This window comes from Coregonus lavaretus (genome assembly GCF_964263955.1).
Source record: "Coregonus lavaretus genome assembly, chromosome: 5".
NCBI classification, from domain to species: Eukaryota; Metazoa; Chordata; class Actinopteri; order Salmoniformes; family Salmonidae; genus Coregonus; species Coregonus lavaretus.
The window spans coordinates 21,408,575-21,434,569 of record NC_139992.1 but is presented as its reverse complement, the minus strand read 5'-3'; the positions used below and the strand labels follow the sequence as shown (position 1 = coordinate 21,434,569).

The window sequence follows — 25,995 nt, the reverse complement described above, 5'->3', positions numbered from 1 at the left end:
CCCTGACTGAAACTGGCTCAGCCCAGCCCCTGGGCGGTTGTGGTGGGGTGGTAGAAGGGACAGGGAAGATGAGACTAGGGAAGAGAGGAGAATGGAGGCAGAAGGGTCTGTCGTCTGACTCTCAGTGCTGGTGCTTCAGGAGACCAGGATAGAGGAGAGACACATGTAGGATGTATCCGGTAATGGAGATAGAGACCAGGAGGGGACAGGAGAAGGGCATGTGATGCAGGGCTGAGGCAGGACGGGGAGAGACAGAGGAATGACGGGAGGAACCTGTTACACATGTTCCATACCTGGCCCAGATTGTCTTCCTTGGGCTAGAGGTACCTGTGGATAACAGTTTGTCATTGGCTGGAATAATGAGTGTCTTCATTGACTCACCAGTGAGATGTCAGCAGAGAGCAGGTTTAAACAATAGTACAACATCCCACTTTGACCTACTTTACATTATCACTGGTCAGTGACTCTGCTGAATGAATGGATTAATAGGCTCATTCATATTCACAGACATGTCAATTAACTTAATTTTCTGTGTGAAAGGTGTGTATGTATGTGCATGTGGGCCTGTGTGTGTGTGTGTGTGTGTGTGTGTGTGTGTGTGTGTGTGTGTGTGTGTGTGTGTGTGTGTGTGTGTGTGTGTGTGTGTGTGTGTGTGTGTGTGTGTGTGTGTGTGTGTGTGCGTCCGTGCGTCCCCTGCTCCAGGCTGCTAGTGATGAGCTAACCCACCAGGGGAGATAATCTTTCATTACCCACGTTTCCCTGCTGCCCTGTGCCTGAGAGCAACACGCCTCTCTCTCATTCTTCCCACAGGCTAAAGGAGCGGAGTCACTCACTCGATATATTACCCCCCCTGACCCTGTACCTCTCTTCCCACCCCCCCTCCCTCTCTTCACCCTCCCCTCTATGTGTCTCGTTCTAGTTGAAAGCATCCATCCATCAGCTAGAGGATGTTGCTGTTAAAAATCCCCTGCTACCACTTCTAAGTTCTGGGCCTGTCTCCGCCTGTATCTGTCTGTTAGCATAGCACCATAACTCTGCCTTGTTACATGTAACATATCATACACATTATACCAGCCATGAACTCAGGACTGGTGGATGATCATGTCAATTAAATCATAATTTACTCCTGCTTGAATACATGCTGAAAATGAACAATGCTATAGAGTAAGGTTGAATTTGGCCCATGGGTGGTTTTATTTAGGCCCAGAGTTTTCTGAGCAAAGCAATTTAATATATATCTATATATTCTTATTTTTTCTTCGTTTTAAAATTTTCATTGTTGGACGTAAAATACTTTTAAAAAATACCAGGAAATCAGCTCCAAGGGATTTTAATTTAGGAAATCTGTTCCCAAGTATTCCCACGCATAATAGAGACATACTGTATGTGATCGTATACAAATAATAATAATAAATCAAATCAAATGTTATTTGCCACATGCGCCAAAAACAACAGGTGTAGACATTACAGTGAAATGCTTACTTACAAGCCCTTAACCAACAATGCAGTTTTTTAAAGAAAAAAAAAGAAAAAAAAAAGTGTTAATTAAGATTTTTTTTAAATTATAGCAAATAGCTAAAGAGCAGCAGTAAAATAAAATAGCATTAGGGAGGCTATATACAGGGGGATACCGGTACAGAGTCAATGTGGGGGGGCACATAATACCTGATTGGATTTATATAGCGTTTTCTACCAAATTAGATACTCAAAGCTCTTTACATAGTAGGGGGAAACTCACCTCATCCACCATCAATGTGTAGCACCCACCTCAGTGATGCACGGCGACCATTTTTGTGCCAGAACGCTCATCACACATCAGCTATCAGGTGGAGAGGTGAGGAGTGATATATGCCAATTAGGAATGAGGGTGATGATTAGGTGGCCATGATGGAATGTGGCCAGGTTGGGAAATTACCCATGGGATTTTGAATAACCACAGAGAGTCAGGACACCCATTTTAACGTCCCATCCCAAAAATGGCACCCTACGCAGGGCAATGTCCCCAAATGTAATGAAAGTTTGAAATTATTATGTTTTAGTCTAATATTATATCTGTTTAGGCCTCTTGCGGTCAATTTGCAATAACAAAATATGTGTTTTATTATGTTCTGGCCCCCCGACCATCCTTTCAAGAAAGAATTGGCCCACGGCTGAATCAAGTTGATGATCCCTGCTATAGAGCAATACAAATCACATGCATCATATTGTAAATGAATCGGAACACTTTGACATATATACAGTTGAAGTTGAAAGTTTACATACACCTTAGCCAAATACATTTAAACTCAGTTTTTCACAATTCCTGACATTCAATCCTAGTAAAAATTCCCTGTTTTAGGTCAGTTAGGATCACCACTTTATTTTAAGAATGTGAAATGTCAGAATAATAGTAGAGAGAATGATTTCAGCTTTTATTTCTTTCATCACATTCCCAGTGGGTCAGAAGTTTACATACACTCAATTAGTATTTGGTAGCATTGCCTTTACATTTTTTAACTTGGGTCAAACGTTCCGGGAGCCTTCCACAAGCTTCCCACAATAAGTTCGGTGCATTTTGGCCTATACCTCCTGACAGAGCTGGTGTAACTGAGTCAGGTTTGTAGGCCTCCTTGCTCGCACACGCTTTTTCAGTTCTGCCCACAAATTTTCTTTAGTATTGAGGTCAGGGCTTTGTGATGGCCACTCCAATACCTTGACTTTGTTGTCCTTAAGCCATTTTGCCACAACTTTGAAAGTATGCTTGGGGTCATTGTCCATTTGGAAGACCCATTTGCGACCAGGCTTTAACTTCCTGACTGATGTCTTGAGAGGTTACTTCAATATAGTGTATCCACATAATGTTCCTTCCTCATGATGCCATCTATTTTGGGAAATGCACCAGTCCCTCCTGCAGCAAAGCACCCCCACAGCATGATGCTGCCACCCCAGTGCTTCACGGTTGGGATGGTGTTCTTCGGCTTGCAGGCAACCCCCTTTTTCCTCCAAACATAACGATGGTCGTTATGGCCAAACAGTTAAATTTTTGTTTCATCAGACCAGAGGACAGTTCTCCAAAAAGTACAATCTTTGTCCCCATGTGCAGTTGCAAACTGTAGTCTTGCTTTTTTATGGCGGTTTTGGAGCAGTGGCTTCTTCCTTGCTGAGCGGCCTTTCAGGTTATGTCAATATAGGACTCGTTTTATTGTAGATACTTTTGTACCTGTTTCCTCCAGCATCTTCACAAGATCCTTTGCTGTTGTTCTGGGATTGATTTGCACTTTTCGCACCAAAGTACGTTCATCTCTAGGAGACAGAACGTGTCTCCTTCCTGAGCGGCATGATGGCTGCGTGGTCCCATGGCGTTTATACTTGCGTACTATTGTTTGTACAGATGAACGTGGTACCTTCAGGCGTTTGGAAATTGCTCCCAAGGATGAACCAGATGCTTCTAAAGCCATGACATAATTTTCTGGAATTTTCCAAGCTGTTTAAAGGCACAGTCAACTTAGTGTATGTAAACTTCTGACCCACTGGAATTGTGTTTCAGTGAATTATAAGTGAAATAATCTGTCTGTAAACAATTGTTGGAAAAATGACTTGTGTCATGCACAAAGTAGATGTCCTAACCGACTTGCCAAAACTATAGTTTGTTAACAAGAAATTTGTGGAGTGGTTGAAAAACGAGTTTTAATGACTCCAACCTAAGTGCATGTAAACTTCCGACTTCAACTGTACGTACAGTGGCTTGCGAAAGTATTCACCCCCCTTGGCATTTTTCCAATTTTGTTGCCTTACAACCTGGAATTAAAATGGATTTTTGGGGGGGTTGTATCATTTGATTTACACAACATGCCTACCACTTTGAAGATATAAAATTGTGAAACAAACAAGAAATAAGACAAAAAAACAGAAAAATTTAGCGTGCATAACTATTCAGCCCCCCAAAGCCAATACTTTGTAGTGCCACCTTTTGCAGCAATTAGAGCTGCAAGTATCTTGGGGTATGTCTCTATAAGCTTGGCACATCAAGCCACTGGGATTTTTGCCCATTCTTCAAGGCAAAACTGCTCCAGCTCCTTCAAGTTGGATGGGTTCCGCTGTTGTACAGCAATCTTTAAGTCATACCACAGATTCTCTATTGGATTGAGGTCTGGGCTTTGACTAGGCCATTCCAAGACATGTAAATGTTTCCCCTTAAACCACTCGAGTGTTGCTTTAGCAGTATGCTTAGGGTCATTGTCCTGCTGGAAGGTGAACCTCCGTACCAGTCTCAAATCTCTGGAAGACTGAAACAGGTTTCCCTCAAGAATTTCCCTGTATTTAGCGCCATCCATCATTCTTTCAATTCTGACCAGTTTCCCAGTCCCTGCTGATGAAAAACATCCCAATAGCATGATGCTGCCACCACCATGCTTCACTGTGGGGATGGTGTTCTCGGGGTGATGAGAGGTGTTGGGTTTGCACCAGACATATCGTTTTCCTTGATGGCCAAAAAGCTCAATTTTAGTCTAATCTGACCAGAGTACCTTCTTCCATATGTTTGTGGGGTCTCCCACATGGCTTTTGGTGAACACCAAACTTGTTTGCTTATTTTTTTCTTGAAGTAATGGCTTTTTTCTGTCCACTCTTCTGTAAAGCGTGTACGGCTTAAAGTGGTCCTATGGACAGATACTCCAATCTCCGCTGTGGAGCTTTGCAGCTCCTTCAGGGTTATCTTTGGTCTCTTTGTTGCCTCTCTGATTAATGCCCTCCTTGCCTGGTTTGTGAGTTTTGGTGGGTGGCCCTCTCTTGGCAGATTTGTTGTGGTGCCATATTCTTTCAATTTTTTAATAATGGATTTAATGGTGCTCCGTGGGATGTTCAAAGTTTCTGATATTTTTTTATATCCCAACCCTGATCTGTAGATCTCCACAACTTTGTCCCTGACCTGTTTGGAGAGCTCCTTGGTCTTCATGGTGCCGCTTGCTTGGTGGTGCCCCTTGCTTAGTAGTGTTGCAGACTCTGGGGCCATTCAGAACAGGTGTATAAATACTGAGATCATGTGACAGATCATGTGACAATTAGATTGCACACAGGTGGACTTTATTTAACTAATTATGTGACTTCTGAAGGTAATTGGTTGCACCAGATCTTATTTAGGGGCTTCATAGCAAAGGGGGTGAATACATATGTACGCACCACTTTTCCGTTATTTATTTTTTAGACTTTTTTGAAACAACTTGTTTTTTTCATTTCACTTCACCAATTTGGACTATTTTGTGTATGTCCATTCCATGGAATCCAAATAAAAATCCATTTAAATTACAGGTTGTAATGCAACAAAATAGGAAAAACGCCAAGGGGGATGAATACTTTTGCAAGGCACTGTATAACAATTGAGAAAGAAAGATAAAAGTATATATCTTCTTACTAAAGTCATCATTCAACCCTTCAGCCTTCCACATTTTTATTATACATTGCAGAAGATTGCACTACAGTGAGTCTATGTGTAGAACGATACCGCAAAGCAAAATGTTACATTTTTCTGTTATAGAGGTCATTCTCAGGGATTCCCAGTGATTGTACTGGGATCTAATTTCACACATGAGATCTCTCTCGGCTGTTTGTCTTCTGTCTGTCTGTGTAGTTAGTTAGCAGCATGTTAACATTAAACGTCTGTTCGCCTCAGGCAAAACCACCAACATAGATAGAGAAAATAGAGAGATAAAAAAAATTAAACGCCTCAGAGGGAATTTTCATTTAATGTCCTCAACATTTCCCACCTCCCTTCCCTCCAATATGAAATATAGATATCTAATATACAATGAAGACAGCCTCCACAGCAAATACAGCAGTCTGTGGCTAGTGTCATTATGAAGGGGGCTGTAGAGGGCCTGTGTGCTGGGGGCTGGCTGGATGGATCACCTCTGGGCCTGTGGTAGTGGTTGTGATGAGCGCGTTTAGCGCTGTTCCCTGTAGTCTACTACTGATTAGACCTAGCATCTCCCTTATAACCTTAACTAGAACAACGCCCCGGAACGCTGCACTCCTCCACTGGGATGGAGAGGGGGATGAGCTGAGAGCTATTAATCCTCCTCTCCTCTGTCTTCTCAAAGTCACCCCACTATCCTCTTTCTCCTCTGCTATCTTCTCCTCTCCTCCTTCTGTACTTGGTCCCATCCTTTCATTTTGAGCCATAACTCCCCCTCTCTTCCTCTCCTATTCTCCTCTTCTCTACTCCCTCCTTTTCCATTTGACCAAATGGAGGGAACTCAGAATTTTCATGGAATTGAGTTGGTTACGGTTCAAGTGAGCAGACTGCAATGTTTCTCATAGCAGCATTAATATGAAAATAAACCATCCTATGAATTTATTCTTTAATATAGCAGGTCCCTGACCTCAGTGGTAACATTATCCAGTGAGATAAGGATGAAATGAGAACAAAATAATTGATGGTGGTCTAAAGCCGTAGGGAGCTATTTTATGTCTATCTAGCCTATGTGGTTGTTTTTATGGACGTGGTACTTTACATTTTCATAGCTTCTTAAAAAAACACACACACGAGCGTGCACAGAAGGACACACATATACACATACACAGACATAAAAATCCAGAGCATTTGCTATATTTACATGTACATAGAAAAGACCTCCAACCTGTTTTTTAAAGGGGGCATAATCCAATATGCAAAAATAAAATCCAAAATGCTAATGTAAATGGACTGTGCCTGACCTACTATTGCTTTCAAGTGACTGGTCGGGTGGCTTGGGGTTAAACGCCCCCCAGGGTTAAACGCCCCCCTCCTGTAATTCTTCAACACTTTCCCTGGAAGCCACTAGTCTTGCTCAACTAAAAATGTAATCTGTCTCATCGCAACTTGTTAAATCATTCCAATAAAACGATTTTGAGGTACATTGATCTAATATTTTGTCATTTATTGATCGAATATTTTGTCATTTAGAAAAAGTTATATATATATAATATTATGAAGTTATACCTATAAACGTTTTTATATATACCAGTAGGGGAGCCTAAAGATAAATAATCCACTTGGTTAGAGAGAAAAATGTTAATCCGTTTTTAATAAAGTAGTACAATTTAAAGTGAGTATGTTTGGGTTTCTATTTTCATTAAATAACAAAATAAATATTATTTCCCTTCAAAGTGTGTTTGTCTAAGGTTAGCCAATATGCACATAACTAAATCTTACTTAACTTTTCCGTAAAGGAGGTCGTTTTCCCCCAAGTTACCCTCCTCGTTTTCTACTAATCATCACTGATTACTTTTATGGCTTTTATCTACCACAGTTCAGCGTTCACTGTGGGGGTTGATATGAACGGTAAAAGAGCTCAGTTTGCGTCGGAACAGTACCGCACTCTAGAGGAGACTAGAGGAACTGGGAGAGTCCCGTGGTGACGTCAGAGAGTCGGCGGTGAGTCTGGGCTGTCATGTGAAAGGCTGGAACAGTTCGACCAGGAAATCTCAGCTTGTTGATAGAGCTACAGTTTAACTGCCCACCATCTGGAAGCACATAAGTTGTATTTAGTGTTTAGGCCTAGTATTTAGGAAAAAAGGTTTTAATTTGTGCGCCATGGCTTCTCTATTCAAGAAGAAGACAGTCGACGGTAAGTTTGTTTTCCACTGCTAGTAGGCTTGTAACAAAGTAACAAAGTTGTTTGAATTGGTGAGAGCCAGTCCGCCACCAACGAACATAGATAGACCTGCCTACTGAACGAGCCAGTTCAACTGTTTTACCAGTTCACCTGATACCAGTTTGAAAAGTGAAGATGCATGTTTATGTTACGAAATCAACAATGACATTGGTCAACGTGGAATCCTCTCAAGTTAGATTGTGTCACAGTCTGAAACTAGACAAATACTATTCCACTTGTCTGTTTATCAGTGAAAGTTGCTTGTTAAGTTAAAACCGGTGTCACAATTTATGACCATCGTGTAACTGGTGTGAACAGTGTAGTTGCATTAGGCTAAGTTAGTACATTGTTACATTGATTTGATGATGCTGCCTAGTATGTTCAAGGGTTACTTTAACTTACCTGCTGACTGCAACAGATGAATTCCATGATGAACAGCATCTAGCAGTGTAAGTCCTGTAAGAAAGCTTTGTTCAGGTTTAGACGGAGCTAGTGAGAGAATAATGTGATCCAGAAATACTGGTGTAGAATTATTGTTACTTCACTCTGTTCAGTAAAAGACAGATGGATAAAAATAAGGTTTATCACACTGTCTACTCGATCCATTCCCTCTACTCTCTAAAAGTTACATATCGGGATATTATTTTTGACTATGTCGTATCGTTTTGACAATATCGCAATATTATTTTTGCGCCAGTTGGCTGTACTTGCACCAAAACTCCAGTATTTTTCCTTCATAGCTTGTTCTCCATCTTTCTAAATTAGGCACCAAAGTATCTTGATAATATCATATGGTGAGGTCCCTGGCAATTCCCAGCAATGATCATGTCAAGATTTCCATTAGGCTATGTTTGACTGTAAAACACTTCTCAGTTTTCCTGTCTCATAGAGTAGTCAAACATGACGCAAGGGGAAACAAAAAGTCATCAGTCAACCCTGAAGTGTGTGTGAGTTCAGGCTGCCTGTAAAGATAACACAGTACATGCCATGCAGATTTTTGCTGCTGCTGATACTTAGAAAATGTAGCAATATGTTGAAAGGATTGATTTTCAGGTCTCTCTTTAAAAATATATTTGTATCTCAATGTGCCTAACCTCGATATAGAAAATAATAGGAAGAAATGTCTCCATCTTATCGTGTATTTCCTTGAGCCATTGGAATACTGTGCCTAATGCCTATCAGTCAAAATGTATTGGTCTTACAGGGTCAGAATGCAACAGAACCCTTCCAATATATAATAAATACATTACATCTAAATCACTAACTTTATTAAACAGAAACCTATTGTAAGTTTCTATATAATCCATTTTAAGTTTCTACCTAATTCAATATTAATAAGCTCTTCCATGACCACGGTCTCATTGATGGAGAATCAATATTCACTTACTGTGATTGTGCTGTACCTTTACTCAAGGCCAGATAGTTGATAGGATATCTCAGCATCTCTATCCCCTCTCTCATTCTTTCTCTCTCCTCTCTCTCTGGGCGTGGGGTGCCAAGGTTGCCCAGTGTCGAGAAGCGGTGGTATCCCGTGGTAGGGCGTGCGGGGTGCGATGGCGGGCAGAGAATAGCTGGTGGAGTTTTGTAGACGATACCCCACCCTCTTTTAGACGTTGTCGTTACGTCACCCTGTACGTAGATACTACTCTTCGCTCTCACAAGTGGTCCAGCTCTCTCTCTCTCTCTCTCTGGAGTTTTTTGGGTGACGAGGGCACCATTGGTACCTATAGCAAGGATTCTCACTAATTTCAGTTCATTTTTCTCAACATGTTTTACTTTAGGGTAATTTTGTAAGATTATGGGAGCCTGCTATTCTGCAACAACATTTATCTGCAAAAATGTTACTGCAGTATTCTTTTGGGGGGGAAGTATATATATATTTTTCACTTTCCTAATGCATTTTCCTCTAAAAGCTTGACATGCTTTACAACAACACAACTTTCACTGCTGCATGCTTCAGTTTGGACTTCCACTGCAGGAATTACCTGAACATTAAACAAATGCTTTCCTATTATTTAAAAAAAATGTTTTATTTATACCTTTCTATAGTTTTGAGGAAAAACCTTCTTTTGAGGAATGATAGCTAGTTTTCTGTTGAATATTTAGCGTTTTGATCCAGCAATGAAACAGAGGGTCAATTTAGAGGTTGTGTTAGAGGTTGTTGGTAGCGCTTCTAGTACCCTCTCCACTGTAGAGAGAATCTCTGGGAGTCCTCTCACTCTAGTGAAGGAGTCCAGTGCAATGGTTTAGTGTATCAGCTGGTGGAGTGCCCTAGCGCACTATATGTGTCTGCGGTAACCTTAGAGCTAATAGCAGTGTAGTGGGGGCCATGTCCTCTACCCAAATACAGGAGCTGGGACGGCTGGGACACATTCACAGCAGGGTGTGTGAGAGAGAGAATGTGTAGGACAGTAAGTGTGCCTTTGCCTACAGACATGCCTGGTCTCAGGGACTGCTCTTCAACCAAACTCATAATCCACAGCAGGGTGTGTGTCTTATATTTGGGACTGCTGCTGAATGACTCTTCATGCATGCCTTCACTTATCCACTTAATTTCATGCTTGTGCCTATATTGTCCCTTTTGATGTTACACTTCAAGTTTTTTTTATCCTGCCTTAAAACGTGGATTCTTATTTATTTATTTGTTACATTATTGCTGTTGTATGTATGAAGTCAGGAGCCTGGTGTATTTTTATTGGAAACCCTTGAAACAAGACGCATCACATAGTTTACCCTGCCTATATTTCTAAAAGTATAAATAATATGGTATTAAGGAATGTTTTTAGTCTGGGTCTATCTGAAGTATGAATTATCTCAATAAGAGTTCAATCCTGAGCTCTTTTTAGTGTTGGTCCCTCTGTACATTAAGAAAGAACCCAGTTTTATCGTGTACAGTTGAGTCTGGTATTTGGAGCATAGTGTGTGTGTCGGACTGTGTTACACACGCTGTGTCAGGGTAATGGGTAGTGTGTGAGGCAGGGATGGCTTAGAGTCCAGGCTCAGCCCTGTGAATGAGGAATGTCCAGAGCTATTGTCCCTGTCTATCTACCCGTGTGAACAGAATGTTACTCTGCTTCTATAGCTTTACAGAAAGCCCAATGCCCAGCATAACTGTATGTATGTATGTATGTATGTATGTATGTAATAAAAAAAACAAAAAAACAGTTTGATTCAATAACTGTGTATGTTCGTAGGGTAAATGTTTTTCTAATGTCTCTCTCTCTCTCTCAGACATTATAAAGGAACAGACTAAGGAGCTTCGAGGTACTCAGAGACAGATCGCTAGAGACAGAGCTGCTCTGGAGAAACAAGAGAAACAAATGGTGAGACCCCCTCCCCCCACACCCTATGAAGTGCTGTAGGATGGCGGCAGGTTTTAGTTTCTCAGTACAACCTTTTCCTTAGATTATTGCTGATTGCATCAAATGTGTGTAAATGACTGTAGGCAAATCTGGCTCCATCCTACCCCCTACCTCCACTCACATCCCTTTCCTGCTCTGTCTGTCTGGCCTAAAGGATGCTTAGCTAACGACTGGGATAGAAAAACAGGTTTGGACAGGTAGAATAGCTACAGGGGAAAGAGGAGGTAGAACACGTCCACACACACACACACACACACACACACACACACACACACACTGAGTCACCATAGGGCTGTGTGAACAGCAGAATAGAACATTTCCCACTATATCAGAAGGATGAATGGAAGAGTGGTCTCTCTGTTGTAAACATCACCCAGGCCATAATTACCTTCCCAGGGACCAGCTTTTTATTACTCAATAATATTTATCCTAATTAATCTAGTTTTTATCTTTGTTGTTGGTCTGAAAAAAAGCTATTCTCTAAGAAGAGAAAGTGACCTATATTACAATTTAGCATAAATGCATTTGTGACAGACACATTTGTGTCTGTTTACGCTTCCTCTTCTGGGGCTGCTGTAGTTGCTATGCTGGGAGACTCATTATTATTATTATTATTAGACTCTTAACACAGAGACTACTGGGGCTTTCAGCACATTTGGAGAATAACATTGTTTTTCTTCAACAAGATATCTATATTATTCAGCAAAGTGTATGTACTGGCATGGATCCAGGGATAGCCCATGATTTGAATTTATAGCCACTTTATTCTATAGAACAACTTGGTTCATTATTCAGATGAAAAATAGCATGTTTTGTCACCTCTATCTAGCTGAAATATTGTCCTGGTCAAGTGAACATTAGATCAGTCTGTCTCTATGTACATTGTTATGTGATAGCATCATTTATCTGTCAGTTCTCTCTCTCTCTCTCTCTCTCTCACTCACTCACTCACTCACTCACTCACTCACTCACTCACTCACTCACTCACTCACTCACTCACTCACTCACTCACTCACACACACACACACACACACACACACACACACAAATGCAGATTGCTTTATTGGCATGAAATACAATTTGTAGATATTGCCAAAGCAGTATAGTGGTACAGCATTTCAGTAAATATAGTACAATGCAATGAGGATAATGAAACACAGTTCATTTCAGTAGTAATACTAATTATAGTACATACAGTAGGAGATACACCACATGGATTCAGTCATATGTAGCAAACTTTGAAATTGTGTTTTTTTTACATTGGATAAAAGTAGAAACTCAGAGCTATAAAATTGTATATCATACACTGCAGTTGAGGAACAATGGTAAAGTAATTATTATTTGAATGTTGACAAACATTTAACCCCACTTGTGAGAAAATGGCCCATAAAAGTTTTGGTACACCTACTGGAGACCTCTTCTTTGTCTACACCCATTCAGCATAGTTCACACCCTCTTAAGCCTTAGCCCCACCCATCTCTTTAAGGATTCACATGTGAGGCCATGTGCTAGTCAGAGTAAATAGGTAGTGTAGTAAACAATCAAAGATTTCAAGATTAAAAGTAGTAGCAAAAAGTAGTAGTAAAAATACACTTTATCTAGTCCTTGGGCTATATCCTAATCTGACTTTGGTGCAGGTCATGTTGTTCTTCACATTACCGTCTCTGGTAAACACACTATATCAAATTAAATCTACGTTTATTTGTTACATGCACAGGATACAGAAAGTGTAAACGGTACAGTGAAATGGTTACTTGCATAGTAGTCTTGTGTTTAGAAATGTAGCTGGCTAGCTATCTTAACAATGAACCATAATCCCAACTCATAATGCCATGCACCATGCATGCATTTGCAGGTAGCTAAAGCTAACCAATGATGTTCAATGTTAGCTAGCTAACAATAGGCTATAACTAGCAATGCAAATGGATTTCTGAGATACAAATAATATTACTACACAGATCATACACGTACTGTTAGCTAGCGAGCCAGCCAGCTAACATTAGCTAGCTAACAGTACGCTTTAACTTGCAATGAAAACACCTTTGTGACAAAATTAGCTAGACTCTTACCCGTATACATGGATGAACGCATCTCCCTCTGTCATGGATGCCATGGTTACCCTTAGTTTGAAGATGTAATCTGGAGACAGGTGTTTTATACAGCAGCCTCCTGTGTTCTCTTTTCGACTCTCTCCACATTTGGGAATCATCTCTCTGGTTCCAACTGGCATTCCACTGATTTCAAAACTCGCTCATCTTCTTCCGAGACAACAACACTGTTGATCGCTGTTTCTTCTGATGACAGTGATGGGGGAAGACTACAATGTCTGGTTCAATTAAAATGTTTTTTCCTAAATCAGGGATTTCCTCATCGTCTGATTCATTTGCAGAGTCGGAGAGAGTCAGCATGGCACGATCGTCCTCCAGAAAGTAGTCCATCATGACTTTTTCCCACTGATTTTTGTCGATAGGGCTATTAACCTCAGGGCAGCAATGCTACACTTATAAAATAAGCCGCGGTAGAAAGGATTATCTACACATACTGAGCAGCTCATGTTATAGACAGAAGCATGCTACATGGCAGACCAATCCGAACTCCTCTCCCGGCATGTCCAGCCCATCCATTATCTCAGCCAATCATGGCTAGCGGGAAGGTTCCTGTATTTTTCCGTGGCTAAACCAACTAGGCTCGTAATTTAACAATTGTATTCGTATTTAAAGATGGCATACAAGTTTGTTATTAAGGCACATGAAAGTTCACATGTTCGCGAAGGCATTTCTGCCAAAAAATGCTTTTTGATTTAAAAAAAAACGTTAAAATGCCACTCCTGTGAAGTAGTGACGTGCGACATACTCCTAGTTACTTGAAACGGGTCACATATAATTGTGTCTACAGGTACAACACTACTGCTGTTGTATTGTGTAATCTTTGGTCGATACATTTAATTAAATAAAAATAAGATAAAGAAAGAATGGCTGATAAATAAATAAACATCAAAATGTATGTGGATGATGGTTTTACTATGTATTATTTGTAAGTTATATACAATGTAAATACTTCATGGAATTAATGGTAATGGGATGTCCCTCAGGCTTTGGCAATCATATACATATCTGACAGTAATATTTGCGGTTTCTCCCTCACCCAGAATAATTTCCAGCTTTATGTTATTAGTAAATGCACAGAAGTTGGGAATTGATTGAGACTTTCTTGAAAAAAAGATTATCTTATTTGGAAGTATTTCTCACAGTAGAGGAAAAAGTGCATCTGTCTCTACCTCCCCTGTCATGCAGTGACCACATAGACTATCTTCTTTGGGTAACCATGTCTTTTTGTGTCTCCCTGTTTCTATAGCCAATTGGTGGTCACTGAGCCTTTATTTGGTCAGGATCTGACTCTGTTTTGTGTCTCTGACAGAGTAGAGATATTCTGCCCATTTGTATTATCTTTCGAGGGCCAAATAGCAATTTAGTTTATTCTGTGTTTTTGTTTTGTTTTCCCAATTTGTCAAATAGGAGGTTTTTCATTTCTGTAACAACTTGATTGATTTCCTTGTGTGTTTGGATAATAGGGTGTTTAGTGTTTTTAACAGCTGACATAGGGGACTCTTATTTTTTTCAGGGTTCAGTTCTTGGGTTTCCAGTGCTTTGAATTGTAAGAATGTTTTGGGGCATAATTTCAAATGGTGCCAACATTTGTTCTTTTCTTTATATTTACAAATGAAGGGAATCGTCTGATTTCCGCTCTGCATGTATTATTTGGTACTTTCTTTTGAAAATGTAGGATGATTCTGCAGAATTCTCTATGTAGATTTTGTATTGGGTTTTTCTCCCAATGCTTATAATCGTAATTACAGGTTGGACCCCAAACCTCGCTTCCATATAGTGCAATTGGTAAAATTACACAATTGAATATTTTGCAGAGTTAAATGCTTTGCGGCCTTTTTCTTTAGTGCATTCACTGCCAGACCAAATCCACCAGAGGCACAGCTTTTTTGTCCCGGGTAGTTGTACCATTGGGCATGTTCAACCATGGTATTTCTTAATCAGCTGCTCTGATTCCTGGCCTTTTTCTGGAAAATCACAACTTTGGTTTTCTGAAAGTTGATATTGATTGCCCAGTTGATGCTGTATTCCCAAAGAATGTAAAGTTTTTCCTGTAGACCTTGCTCTGTTGGTGACAGTAGGACAAGGTCATCTGTGCCACTCGTCATCCCAGCCTAGATCACTGTTACATATTTCAATGTAATTTTGCTTTATGGCAGATAGCAAATAGAAGCATCATTATTCTTACATTTTCTGTCTATTCTAATCATGAATCTGTTTAGCAGGCAGAGACAGACGGCACCTGTTTGTTTGTCTAAGGGGTAATGTAATGGAAATCTGCCTACTCAGCTGTTTAGCAGAGCGCTCTACCTAAGGAGGAGACTGGATCTGCTGAACAATCATCTCCTTCACTCAGCTCTTCTCCACTCTACATAGCACTGATCATCCTAATGACAGTTTAACCTGCACTACATACTGACAGAGAGAAGGGGTGAAGGGATGGGAGGATTATTCCTGTAAACAACTGTAATAATGATCATTAATAAATGATTGTTTTGAGGACTGGCTCTTCAGAACAAACACATAAACACAGACACACAGGGCTGCAGATGCAACTGTACTGTTTCCCAGGGGACATAGCTTTACAGCCTTGCAGTGTGTGTTCCCTCAGGCTGAGAGGCTGTTTTACCAAAGCTAAGAAAGGCTGCTAGCTCTCAGGTGTTTAGACCATCGACAAATCACAGTATTTACACTGTTTATACTCTAACAGGGCTCCCTGGGGAAACTGATGTGTATGTGTTGTATATTTGAATGTATATGTAGTAATGTACAGTATGTGTCTATATGAGTGTAGTGAAGTTGGCCGTTTACAGCCGAATGCAAAGCCAGTCAGAAGCTCCCCCTTGCTAATCCCCCTATTCCTCCCCTCCCCTGTAGGAGATTGAGATCAAGAAGATGGCTAAGTCTGGGAACCGCGAGGCGTGTAAGATCCTGGCCAAGCAGCTGGTACAGCTGAGGAAGCAGAAGAACAGGACATACGCCGTCAGTTCAAAGGTCACCTCCATGTCCACACAGACCAAGGTCATGAACTCTCAGATGAAGATGGCTGGCGCCATGTCTTCTACGGCTAAGGTAAAGAGCACCACACACATGCGTGCATTCACACACACACATTTTGGATGTTGGGCCTCCAAAAGTCAGACATTTTTTTATTGTATTGTAGCTCCAAACACACATATCTGTGTAAATGTGGCCAAAAGCAGACCGACTAACCCAGTTAAAACATTAAAACAGCTTCTCCAAAACAGCAGAGTTCACAGGATTCCTCTCCTCTCTTCATCTCTGAGTGTGTGTGAGAATTAGTGTGTCTATATATCCTGTCATCCCCTCAGGATGTGAATGTTTGTCTGATTGGGTGGAGATTCTCATTTCACCCTCTTCCATCCTATACCTGTTCACAGCTCAGAGACACAGATCAGATGACATCCTTACACATCTTAGTTGTTATCAATTAAGTAATGTATCTGGTAATGTATAAAGTAGCATATCTAATTAGCCCAGTTATAGGACTATTAGCCCATTATGTTTAGCGCTTTGAATGTGAACTAGTTACAGTCGGCAAGTATTTATTCAAGAAATTCAGAACTAAGAACAGATATAGCCCCTGGTTCACCCCAGACTTGACTGCCCTTGACCAGCACAAAAACATCCTGTGGCGTACTGCATTAGCATTGAACAGCCCCCGCGATATGCAACTTTTCAGGGAAGTCAGCAACCAATATACACAATCAGTTAGGAAAGCAAAGGCTAGCTTTTTCAAATGGAAATGTGCATCCTGTAGCACTAACTACAAAAAGTTTTGGGACACTATAAAGTCCATGGAGAATAAGAGCGCCTCCTCCCAGCTGCCCACTGCACTGAGGCTAGGAAACACTGTCACCACCGATAAAACTACGATAATCGAGAATTTCAACAAGCATTTTGCTACGGCTGGCCATGCTTTCTACCTGGCTACCCCTACCCCCGGCCTCCAGCTCTGCACCCTCCGCTGCAACTTGCCCATGCCCCCCCCCCACGCTTCTCCTTCACCTAAATTCAGATAGCTGATGTTCTGAAAGAGCTGCAAAATATGGACCCCTACAAATCAGCTGGGCTAGACAATCTGGACCCTTTCTTTCTAAAATTAGCTGCCGAAATTGTCGCAACCCCTATTACTAGCCTGTTCAACCTCTCTTTCGTATCGTCTGAGATTGGAAAGCTGCCACGGTCATCCCCCTCTTCAAAGGGGGTGACACTCTGGATCCAAACTGTTACAGACCTATATCCATCCTGCCCTGCCTTTCGAAAGTATTTGAAAGCCAAGTTAACAGATCACCGACCATTTCGAATCCCACCGTACCTTCTCCGCTATGCAATCTGGTTTCCGAGCTGGTCATGGGTGCACCTCAGCTACGCTCAAGGTCCTAAATTATATTATAACCGCGATTGATAAAAGACAGTACTGTGCAGCCGTCTTCATCGACCTGGCAAAGGCTTTCGACTCTGTCAATCACCGCATTCTTATTGGCAGGCTAAATAGCCTTGGTTTCTCAAATGACTGCCTCGCCTGGTTCACCAACTACTTCGCAGATGGAGTTCAATGTGTCAAAACGGAGGGCCTGTTGTCTGGACCTCTGGCAGTCTCTATGGGGTGCCACAGGGTTCAATTCTCGGGCCGACTCTATTCTCTGTGTATATCAATGATGTCGCTCTTGCTGCTGGTGACTCTTAGATCCACCTCTACGCAGACGACACCATTTTGTATACATCTGGCCCTTCATTGGACACTGTGTTAACAAACCTCCAAACGAGCTTCAATGCCATAACACTCCTTCCGTAGCCTCCAATTGCTCTTAAACGCTAGTAAAACTAAATGCATGCTCTTCAATCGAACGCTGCTTGCACCCGCCCGCCCGCCCGACTAGAATCACTACTCTCGGCGGGTCTGACTTAGAATATGTGGACAACTACAAATACCTAGGTGTCTGGTTAGACTGTAAACTCTCCTTCCAGACTCACATTAAGCATCTCCAATCCAAAGTTAAATCTAGAATCTGCATCTTATTTCGCAACAAAGCCTCCTTCACTCATGCTGCCCTCGTAAAACGGACTATCCTACCGATCCTTGACTTCGGCGATGGCATATACAAAATAGCCTCCAACACTCTACTCAGCAAATTGGATGTAGTCTATCACAGTGCCATCCGTTTTGTCACCAAAGTCCCATATACTACCCACCATTGTGTCCTGTATGCTCTCGTTGGCTGGCCCTCACTACATATTCGTCGCCAAACCCAGTGGCTCCAGGTCATCTATAAATCACTGCTAGGCAAATCCCCGCCTTATCTTAGCTCATTGGTCACCATAGCAACACCCACCCGTAGTATGCGTTCCAGCAGGTATATCTCACTGGTCATCACCAAAGCCAACACCTCCTTTGGCCGCCATTCCTTCCAGTTCTCTGCTGCCAATGACAGGAAAGAACTGAAAAATCTCTGAAGCTGGAGACTCTTATCTCCCTCACTAACTTTAAGCATCAGTTGTCAGAGCAGCTTACTGATCACTGCACCTGTACACAGGCCATCTGTAATTAGCCCACCCAACTACCTCATCCCCATATTGTTATTTATTTGGCTCATTTGCACCCCAGTATCTCTATTTGCACATCATCTTCTGCACATCTATCACTCCATTGTTAATACTAAATTGTAATTATTTTGCACTATGGCCTATTTATTGCCTTACCTCCATAACTTACTAAATTTGCACACACTGTATATAGATGTTCTATTTTTCTATTGTGTTGTTGACTGTACGTTTTTGTTTATCCCATATGTAACTCTGTGTTGTTGTTGTTTTTTATCGCACTGCTTTGCTTTATCTTGGCCAGGTCGCAGTTGTAAATGAGAACTTGTTCTCAACTGGCCTACCTGGTTAAATAAAGGTGAAAAAAAAAAAAATATATATATATATATATATATATTCATGTATTAATGATCAATCTGTTTCTAATCAGAGCATTGTCTCTGTGTGTGGTAGTTAATTAGTCATGATCGGGATGTCTGATTGGCTGGTAGGAAACAGAGAGAGGTCTAATTCTGTGAGACCTATCTGTAACAGAAAAATGTATGTGTTTAGGGAGGACCACTCCTTTGTTTGTTACCAGGCTGAGGTGGCAGAGAGTAGCTGAATGTGTGCATTGTGTACCTACCCCACGATGACTCCTGCTACTCTGGGATAAGGCTTCAGTCTGGAGGGAAAACATTAAAGTCTCCCCAAAACAATGGGTCTGCAGAGAGACCCACTAACAACAGGGACACACTTGAAAAAAGTTTGAGAGCAATATACAAATGACATCTAATTAGATGTGGCGTGTGCTGCTCATTTGGCTGTTTTTGGCTCCGGCGTGAAACTAGGCCATGGCTGATAACACACAGGAAGATGAGGCAGAATCCCTCTGCGTGTTGATGATGCGCATACATGCTCTGGGAGTTGTGTATTGTGTCTGTGTAATATAACAGTTTTGGTGGTGTAAGTCTTGTGTGTCTGTATGTTTGTCCAGACGATGCAGGCGGTGAACAAGAAGATGGATCCTCAGAAGACCCTCCAGACCATGCAGGACTTCCAGAAGGAGAACATGAAGATGGGCATGACAGAGGACATGAGTAAGACCTGCTGTCATTGGCTCCCTAGCCTAAAAGTTTAACATTTAAAAGATGCACAATAGTAACGGACCAAAAAAAACTGTCAAAGTCCGAACCAAAAAGCCCATACAGATCAATGTGTTAGCCTAGTGGTTCAATGACCTTTTAATGGTAAACTGACTAGTACCTCTGTTTGTCTATCTGCCTCTCTTTTTCTCTGTCTGCCCCCTTTCCCCCTCTACCCCTATCTCTCTCTCCCTCCCTCCCTTGCTCCCTCCAGTCAACAATACATTAGATGAGATATTTGAGGAGTCAGGAGACGAGGAAGAATCTCAGGACATTGTGAACCAGGTTCTGGACGAGATCGGCATTGAGATCTCTGGAAAGGTAAGACATACTGCCCTATGCCATTCCCAAGTCACTTCTCCCTATAAGCAGTCCTCTGGAAAGGTAAGACATAGTCCTGTACCATCTCAAAGCCCCCCCCCCCGGTCTGGATGCTTTGAGGTGTAGCAGACATATAGACAGACAATAGGAGGAGAGCGGGATAGCCCTTAGCCTGCCTGTCTTAATGGGAAGATAGCCTGTAGACCAGTGTTTCCCAACTCCAGTCCTCGAGTATCCAACAGTAGGGCCGGGACGATACCAGTATTACGATACTCGTTAGTATCGTGGCAAGGAAACAAAACACAAAGTGGATTTAACTTCTTTAGGAAAACAGCCCTAATGTTGGAAACATTATGTTGTCATCCAGAGTCACATTTATTTATTTTCCAACCTAAAGCAGACAATATTTTACATACAGCAGGTTTTTAAAGGACCAAAGAGTTCTGTCTGCCTCGTGTTTTCATTTTTGTCATGTAAAAAATATTGCGATACTGGTATCGTCATAGCCCTACCCAACAGCACACATTTTTGTTGTAGCCCCGGACAAACTCACCTGATTCAACTTATTGAGGGCTTGATGTTTAGTTGACAAGTTGAATCAAGTGTGTTTGTCCGGAGCTACAACAACAATGTGTGCAGTTGGGGGTACTGGAAGACTGGAGTTGGGAAACACTGCTGTAGACTGTGCCTGTCGCCTGCCTGCCTGTCTTTATGGGAAGATTGCGTGAAGGCCCCTAGTGGGTTCGTGGGGGAACTGCAGTGGGGTTGCCAAAATTCAAATAAAAATACATGTGTGTTTTTGTGTGTGTGTGTGTGTGTGTGTGTGTGTGTGTGTGTGTGTGTGTATGTATGAGTACAGATTATTGTATGGGATAATATACAAACGGTTTTGAGAAAGATTTAAAAAACATTTTGAGTAGATGTATTTATTGGTTTATATTAATTTAGATAAGAGATGAATGCAATGAATTAAAGGTTAGTTGTTGATGTAAAAATCTAAATGTACAGATTTTAAGGTTGTGTCATTAGATTTGGTTGAGGTAGCGAGAAATTCATGGGGGGAAAAAATGGGGTCCCCGCTGAAAAAGTTTGAATACCACTGCTGTAGACTGCCTGTAGCCTGCCTGTCTTTATTGGATGACAGCCTGTTACTGTAGCCTGCCTGTCTTTATGGGATGACAGTCTGTGTCTCCTGAGTGGCGCAGTGGTCTAAGGCCAGTGCTAACTGTGCCACTAGAGATCCTGGTTCGAATCTAGGCTCTGTCGCAGCCGGCCGCGACCGGGAGACTCGTGGGCGGCGCACAATTGGCCCAGCGTCGTCTAGGGTAAGGGAGGGAATGGCCGGCAGGGATGTAGCTCAGTTGATAGAGCATGGTGTTTGCAACGCCAGGGTTGTGGGTTCGTTTCCCACGGGGGGCCAGTATAAAAAAAAAATATATGTGTTCACTAACTGTAAGTCGCTCTGGATAAGAGCGTCTGCTAAATGACTAAAATGTAATGTAATGTAGTCTGTGCCTGTAGCCTGCCTGTCTTTATGGGATGATAGCCTATACCAGGGGTGTCAAACTCATTCCACTGAGGGCCGAGTGTCTGCAGGTTTTTGTTTTTTTCTTTCAATTAAGACCTAGACAACCAGGTGAAGGGAGTTTCTTACTAATTAGTGACTTTAATTCATCCATCAAGTACAAGGGTGGAGCGAAAACCTGCAGACACTCGGCCATCCGTGGAATGAGTTTGACACGTGCTGTAGACTGTGCCTGTAGACTACCTGTGTGGTGATAAATGAGAGGCAGTTACAGTGACTGTCGATCTGGCAGAGAACCCACTCCCCCTGGGGGACAGCATGTGTTACTATACCACTGCTCTCTATGCAGAAGGGCTACTGTGTGTTGTAAGCCCAGTGCCAGTGTTAACCTGTTGTAATGTGTGTCGTAAGCCCAGTGCCAGTGTTAACCTGTTGTAATGTGTGTCGTAAGCCCAGTGCCAGTCTTAACCTGTTGTAATGTGTGTTGTAAGCCCAGTGCCAGTGTTAACCTGTTGTAATGTGTGTGTTGTAAGCCCAGTGCCAGTGTTAACCTGTTGTAATGTGTGTCGTAAGCCCAGTGCCAGTGTTAACCTGTTGTAATGTGTGTTGTAAGCCCAGTGCCAGTGTTAACCTGTTGTAATGTGTGTGTTGTAAGCCCAGTGCCAGTGTTAACCTGTTGTAATGTGTGTCGTAAGCCCAGTGCCAGTGTTAACCTGTTGTAATGTGTGTGTTGTAAGCCCAGTGCCAGTGTTAACCTGTTGTAATGTGTGTCGTAAGCCCAGTGCCAGTGTTAACCTGTTGTAATGTGTGTGTTGTAAGCCCAGTGCCAGTGTTAACCTGTTGTAATGTGTGTGTGTTGTAAGCCCAGTGCCAGTGTTAACCTGTTGTAATGTGTGTGTTGTAAGCCCAGTGCCAGTGTTAACCTGTTGTAATGTGTGTGTGTTGTAAGCCCAGTGCCAGTGTTAACCTGTTGTAATGTGTGTGTTGTAAGCCCAGTGCCAGTGTTAACCTGTTGTAATGTGTGTCGTAAGCCCAGTGCCAGTGTTAACCTGTTGTAATGTGTGTTGTAAGCCCAGTGCCAGTGTTAACCTGTTGTAATGTGTGTGTTGTAAGCCCAGTGCCAGTGTTAACCTGTTGTAATGTGTGTCGTAAGCCCAGTGCCAGTGTTAACCTGTTGTAATGTGTGTCGTAAGCCCAGTGCCAGTGTTAACCTGTTGTAATGTGTGTGTTGTAAGCCCAGTGCCAGTGTTAACCTGTTGTAATGTGTGTGTGTTGTAAGCCCAGTGCCAGTGTTAACCTGTTGTAATGTGTGTCGTAAGCCCAGTGCCAGTGTTAACCTGTTGTAATGTGTGTGTTGTAAGCCCAGTGCCAGTGTTAACCTGTTGTAATGTGTGTGTTGTAAGCCCAGTGCCAGTGTTAACCTGTTGTAATGTGTGTGTTGTAAGCCCAGTGCCAGTGTTAACCTGTTGTAATGTGTGTGTCGTAAGCCCAGTGCCAGTGTTAACCTGTTGTAATGTGTGTGTTGTAAGCCCAGTGCCAGTGTTAACCTGTTGTAATGTGTGTGTTGTAAGCCCAGTGCCAGTGTTAACCTGTTGTAATGTGTGTGTCGTAAGCCCAGTGCCAGTGTTAACCTGTTGTAATGTGTGTGTCGTAAGCCCAGTGCCAGTGTTAACCTGTTGTAATGTGTGTGTCGTAAGCCCAGTGCCAGTGTTAACCTGTTGTAATGTGTGTGTCGTAAGCCCAGTGCCAGTGTTAACCTGTTGTAATGTGTGTGTCGTAAGCCCAGTGCCAGTGTTAACCTGTTGTAATGTGTGTGTCGTAAGCCCAGTGCCAGTGTTAACCTGTTGTAATGTGTGTGTCGTAAGCCCAGTGCCAGTGTTAACCTGTTGTAATGTGTGTGTTGTAAGCCCAGTGCCAGTGTTAACCTGTTGTAATGTGTGTGTTGTAAGCCCAGTGCCAGTGTTAACCTGTTGTAATGTGTGTTGTAAGCCCAGTGCCAGTGTTAACCTGTTGTAATGTGTGTGTCGTAAGCCCAGTGCCAGTGTTAACCTGTTGTAATGTGTGTTGTAAGCCCAGTGCCAGTGTTAACCTGTTGTAATGTGTGTGTTGTAAGCCCAGTGCCAGTGTTAACCTGTTGTAATGTGTGTGTCATAAGCCCAGTGCCAGTGTTAACCTGTTGTAATGTGTGTGTCGTAAGCCCAGTGCCAGTGTTAACCTGTTGTAATGTGTGTGTCGTAAGCCCAGTGCCAGTGTTAACCTGTTGTAATGTGTGTGTTGTAAGCCCAGTGCCAGTGTTAACCTGTTGTAATGTGTGTGTCGTAAGCCCAGTGCCAGTGTTAACCTGTTGTAATGTGTGTGTTGTAAGCCCAGTGCCAGTGTTAACCTGTTGTAATGTGTGTGTTGTAAGCCCAGTGCCAGTGTTAACCTGTTGTAATGTGTGTGTTGTAAGCCCAGTGCCAGTGTTAACCTGTTGTAATGTGTGTGTTGTAAGCCCAGTGCCAGTGTTAACCTGTTGTAATGTGTGTGTCGTAAGCCCAGTGCCAGTGTTAACCTGTTGTAATGTGTGTGTTGTAAGCCCAGTGCCAGTGTTAACCTGTTGTAATGTGTGTGTTGTAAGCCCAGTGCCAGTGTTAACCTGTTGTAATGTATGTGTGTTTCAGATGGTGAGAGCCCCAGCAGCAGGGAAGAGTCTCCTTACTGCTTCTCCTAAACGGAAAACGCAGATCTCTGATGACGAGATAGAGAGACAGCTCCGAGCCCTGGGAGTGGACTGACACACACACACACACACATACACACACACACACACACACACAATCTGCTGCAGCAGGCAGCCTGCTGAAGGGGTAGCCTTCATTATGTACTTACAGACGGTTGACTCTGGAAAAGTGACCTCTATGTTCACGTTATATTTTGTGCATGGCTTCTCCATTAGTCCTGGGAGTACCAATCCTGTGGGAGGATGATAAAGTCATAGAAATAGAATGAAGTAATGATGATTGTTCTCTGTGCTCTCACATTTTTAGGTACAGTACTATAGACGCTGGTGATGTCAGACTACTGACAATGTGTCTGTCTAGTTCCACTGACATTAACTCTAGGAGCTACTGACAATACTGACATTAACCCCAACGAGTAGGGTAAGGACTTTTTCAATAATAAAAATGTTGCTTGAGAATCTATGGAATTAGCAGGATCAAACTGGATACGAGTTACGTACAGAGATTCAGTTTAAAACAAAAACGTGTGAAATAATAATCTAATGCTAATTCAAACTAATAATCATTAACATGATATATCAAAGAATGGTTCAGTTGAATTGCCTGTTATGTGCCACTGAGTTGTTCTCTAATTTGAAGATATTGTCTGTGTTTTAGTTGATCTCTGTGTCCTGTCTTTCTGAAGTGGGATTGAACCAGCAGTCTCTCTGTCCTCCTCATCTCTCTCTTTATCTTGGCTGCTGTGCAGTTAATATATCTGTTGTTAGAGCTGTTTGTTTAAACCACACACACACATTCTAGAGTGGACAAGGAGTTTGTGAAGATTACACTGATCGTTTTGTCTTCCTGACGCTCTCTCTCTCTGTTTCACTCCACCATGCTGTAAGAGCAGGTTAGGAGACAATGACGTATTGTGCAATGTCAGCTAAACAGCATTTCATGCATCCTAGAATGTTCCCTCTCATGGTTCTCTTGTGGTTTTCTAATGTCTACTAGTATATCACTGTATAGTAAAATAATGATCTTAATGATTGTTACTGGAAAACATTGACTGGCTCATTATCGTTACATCAATTTCTTTTCAACTTGATCTTTGGTGTAATTCGGCATACAGGAAATGTAAATGAATGAAGGTTGTTGTCACACTTTTTATCCACCATGTATGTCAACTACTGTATGTATCCTCTGTATCTGTACAGTTCTACTGTTTAGGGTTGATTACTTTTATAATGAATAAAATGGCTTAATGAACAAAAACAATTATGTTTTATTGTCACTAACACCGGATAGGTGCAGTGAAATGTGTTGTTTTACGAGCTGCTGCTAAACAATGACCTCCTTCACATCATTGGTGTTTTTATTCCGTTTTGAAGAGGACAGCCACATTAGAAGCATGGAGACCCAGAGCAGTAACGACACACTCCAGAGGACACACTCAAGGGCTGGAGTCAATTTGAATTTAAGGGGAGTCAATTCAGGAAGGGATTTTAATTGAAAATTAAAAAATGGAAAAACTTTTGAAAGAAATAGCTTCTGCTCAGTTTATTTAGACGTCATTGAAAATAGATGCCGTTTTTTCAAATTTTGAATTATTTAAGTTTACTTCCTGAATTGACTGCCTTCAATTGGAATTGACCCCAGCCCTGACACACTCACACAGCTT

General features: G+C 42.0%; 1 protein-coding gene across 2 annotated transcripts; it reads left to right on the top strand.

Moving 5' to 3' along the window:
* Nucleotides 1–7,407: 7,407 nt before the first annotated feature.
* On the top strand, nucleotides 7,408–25,790 carry LOC311129628 (charged multivesicular body protein 2b-like). 2 transcript variants are annotated; one of them, XR_014613297.1, is made up of 7 exons: nucleotides 7,408–7,583; nucleotides 10,842–10,933; nucleotides 15,955–16,149; nucleotides 19,619–19,721; nucleotides 19,981–20,087; nucleotides 24,273–24,752; nucleotides 24,990–25,790. XR_014613297.1 is itself a non-coding variant. In XM_084161975.1 (6 exons), the coding sequence occupies exons 1-6, from the start codon at nucleotides 7,550–7,552 to the stop codon at nucleotides 24,384–24,386; spliced, it is 645 nt and encodes a 214-aa protein (XP_084018101.1). In that variant the 5' UTR covers nucleotides 7,408–7,549; the 3' UTR covers nucleotides 24,387–25,790. The 2 variants fall into 2 exon arrangements, 1 of the variants encoding a protein (XP_084018101.1); XM_084161975.1 differs by having other exon boundaries at nucleotides 24,273–25,790.
* The last annotated feature ends 205 nt before the right edge of the window (nucleotides 25,791–25,995 follow it).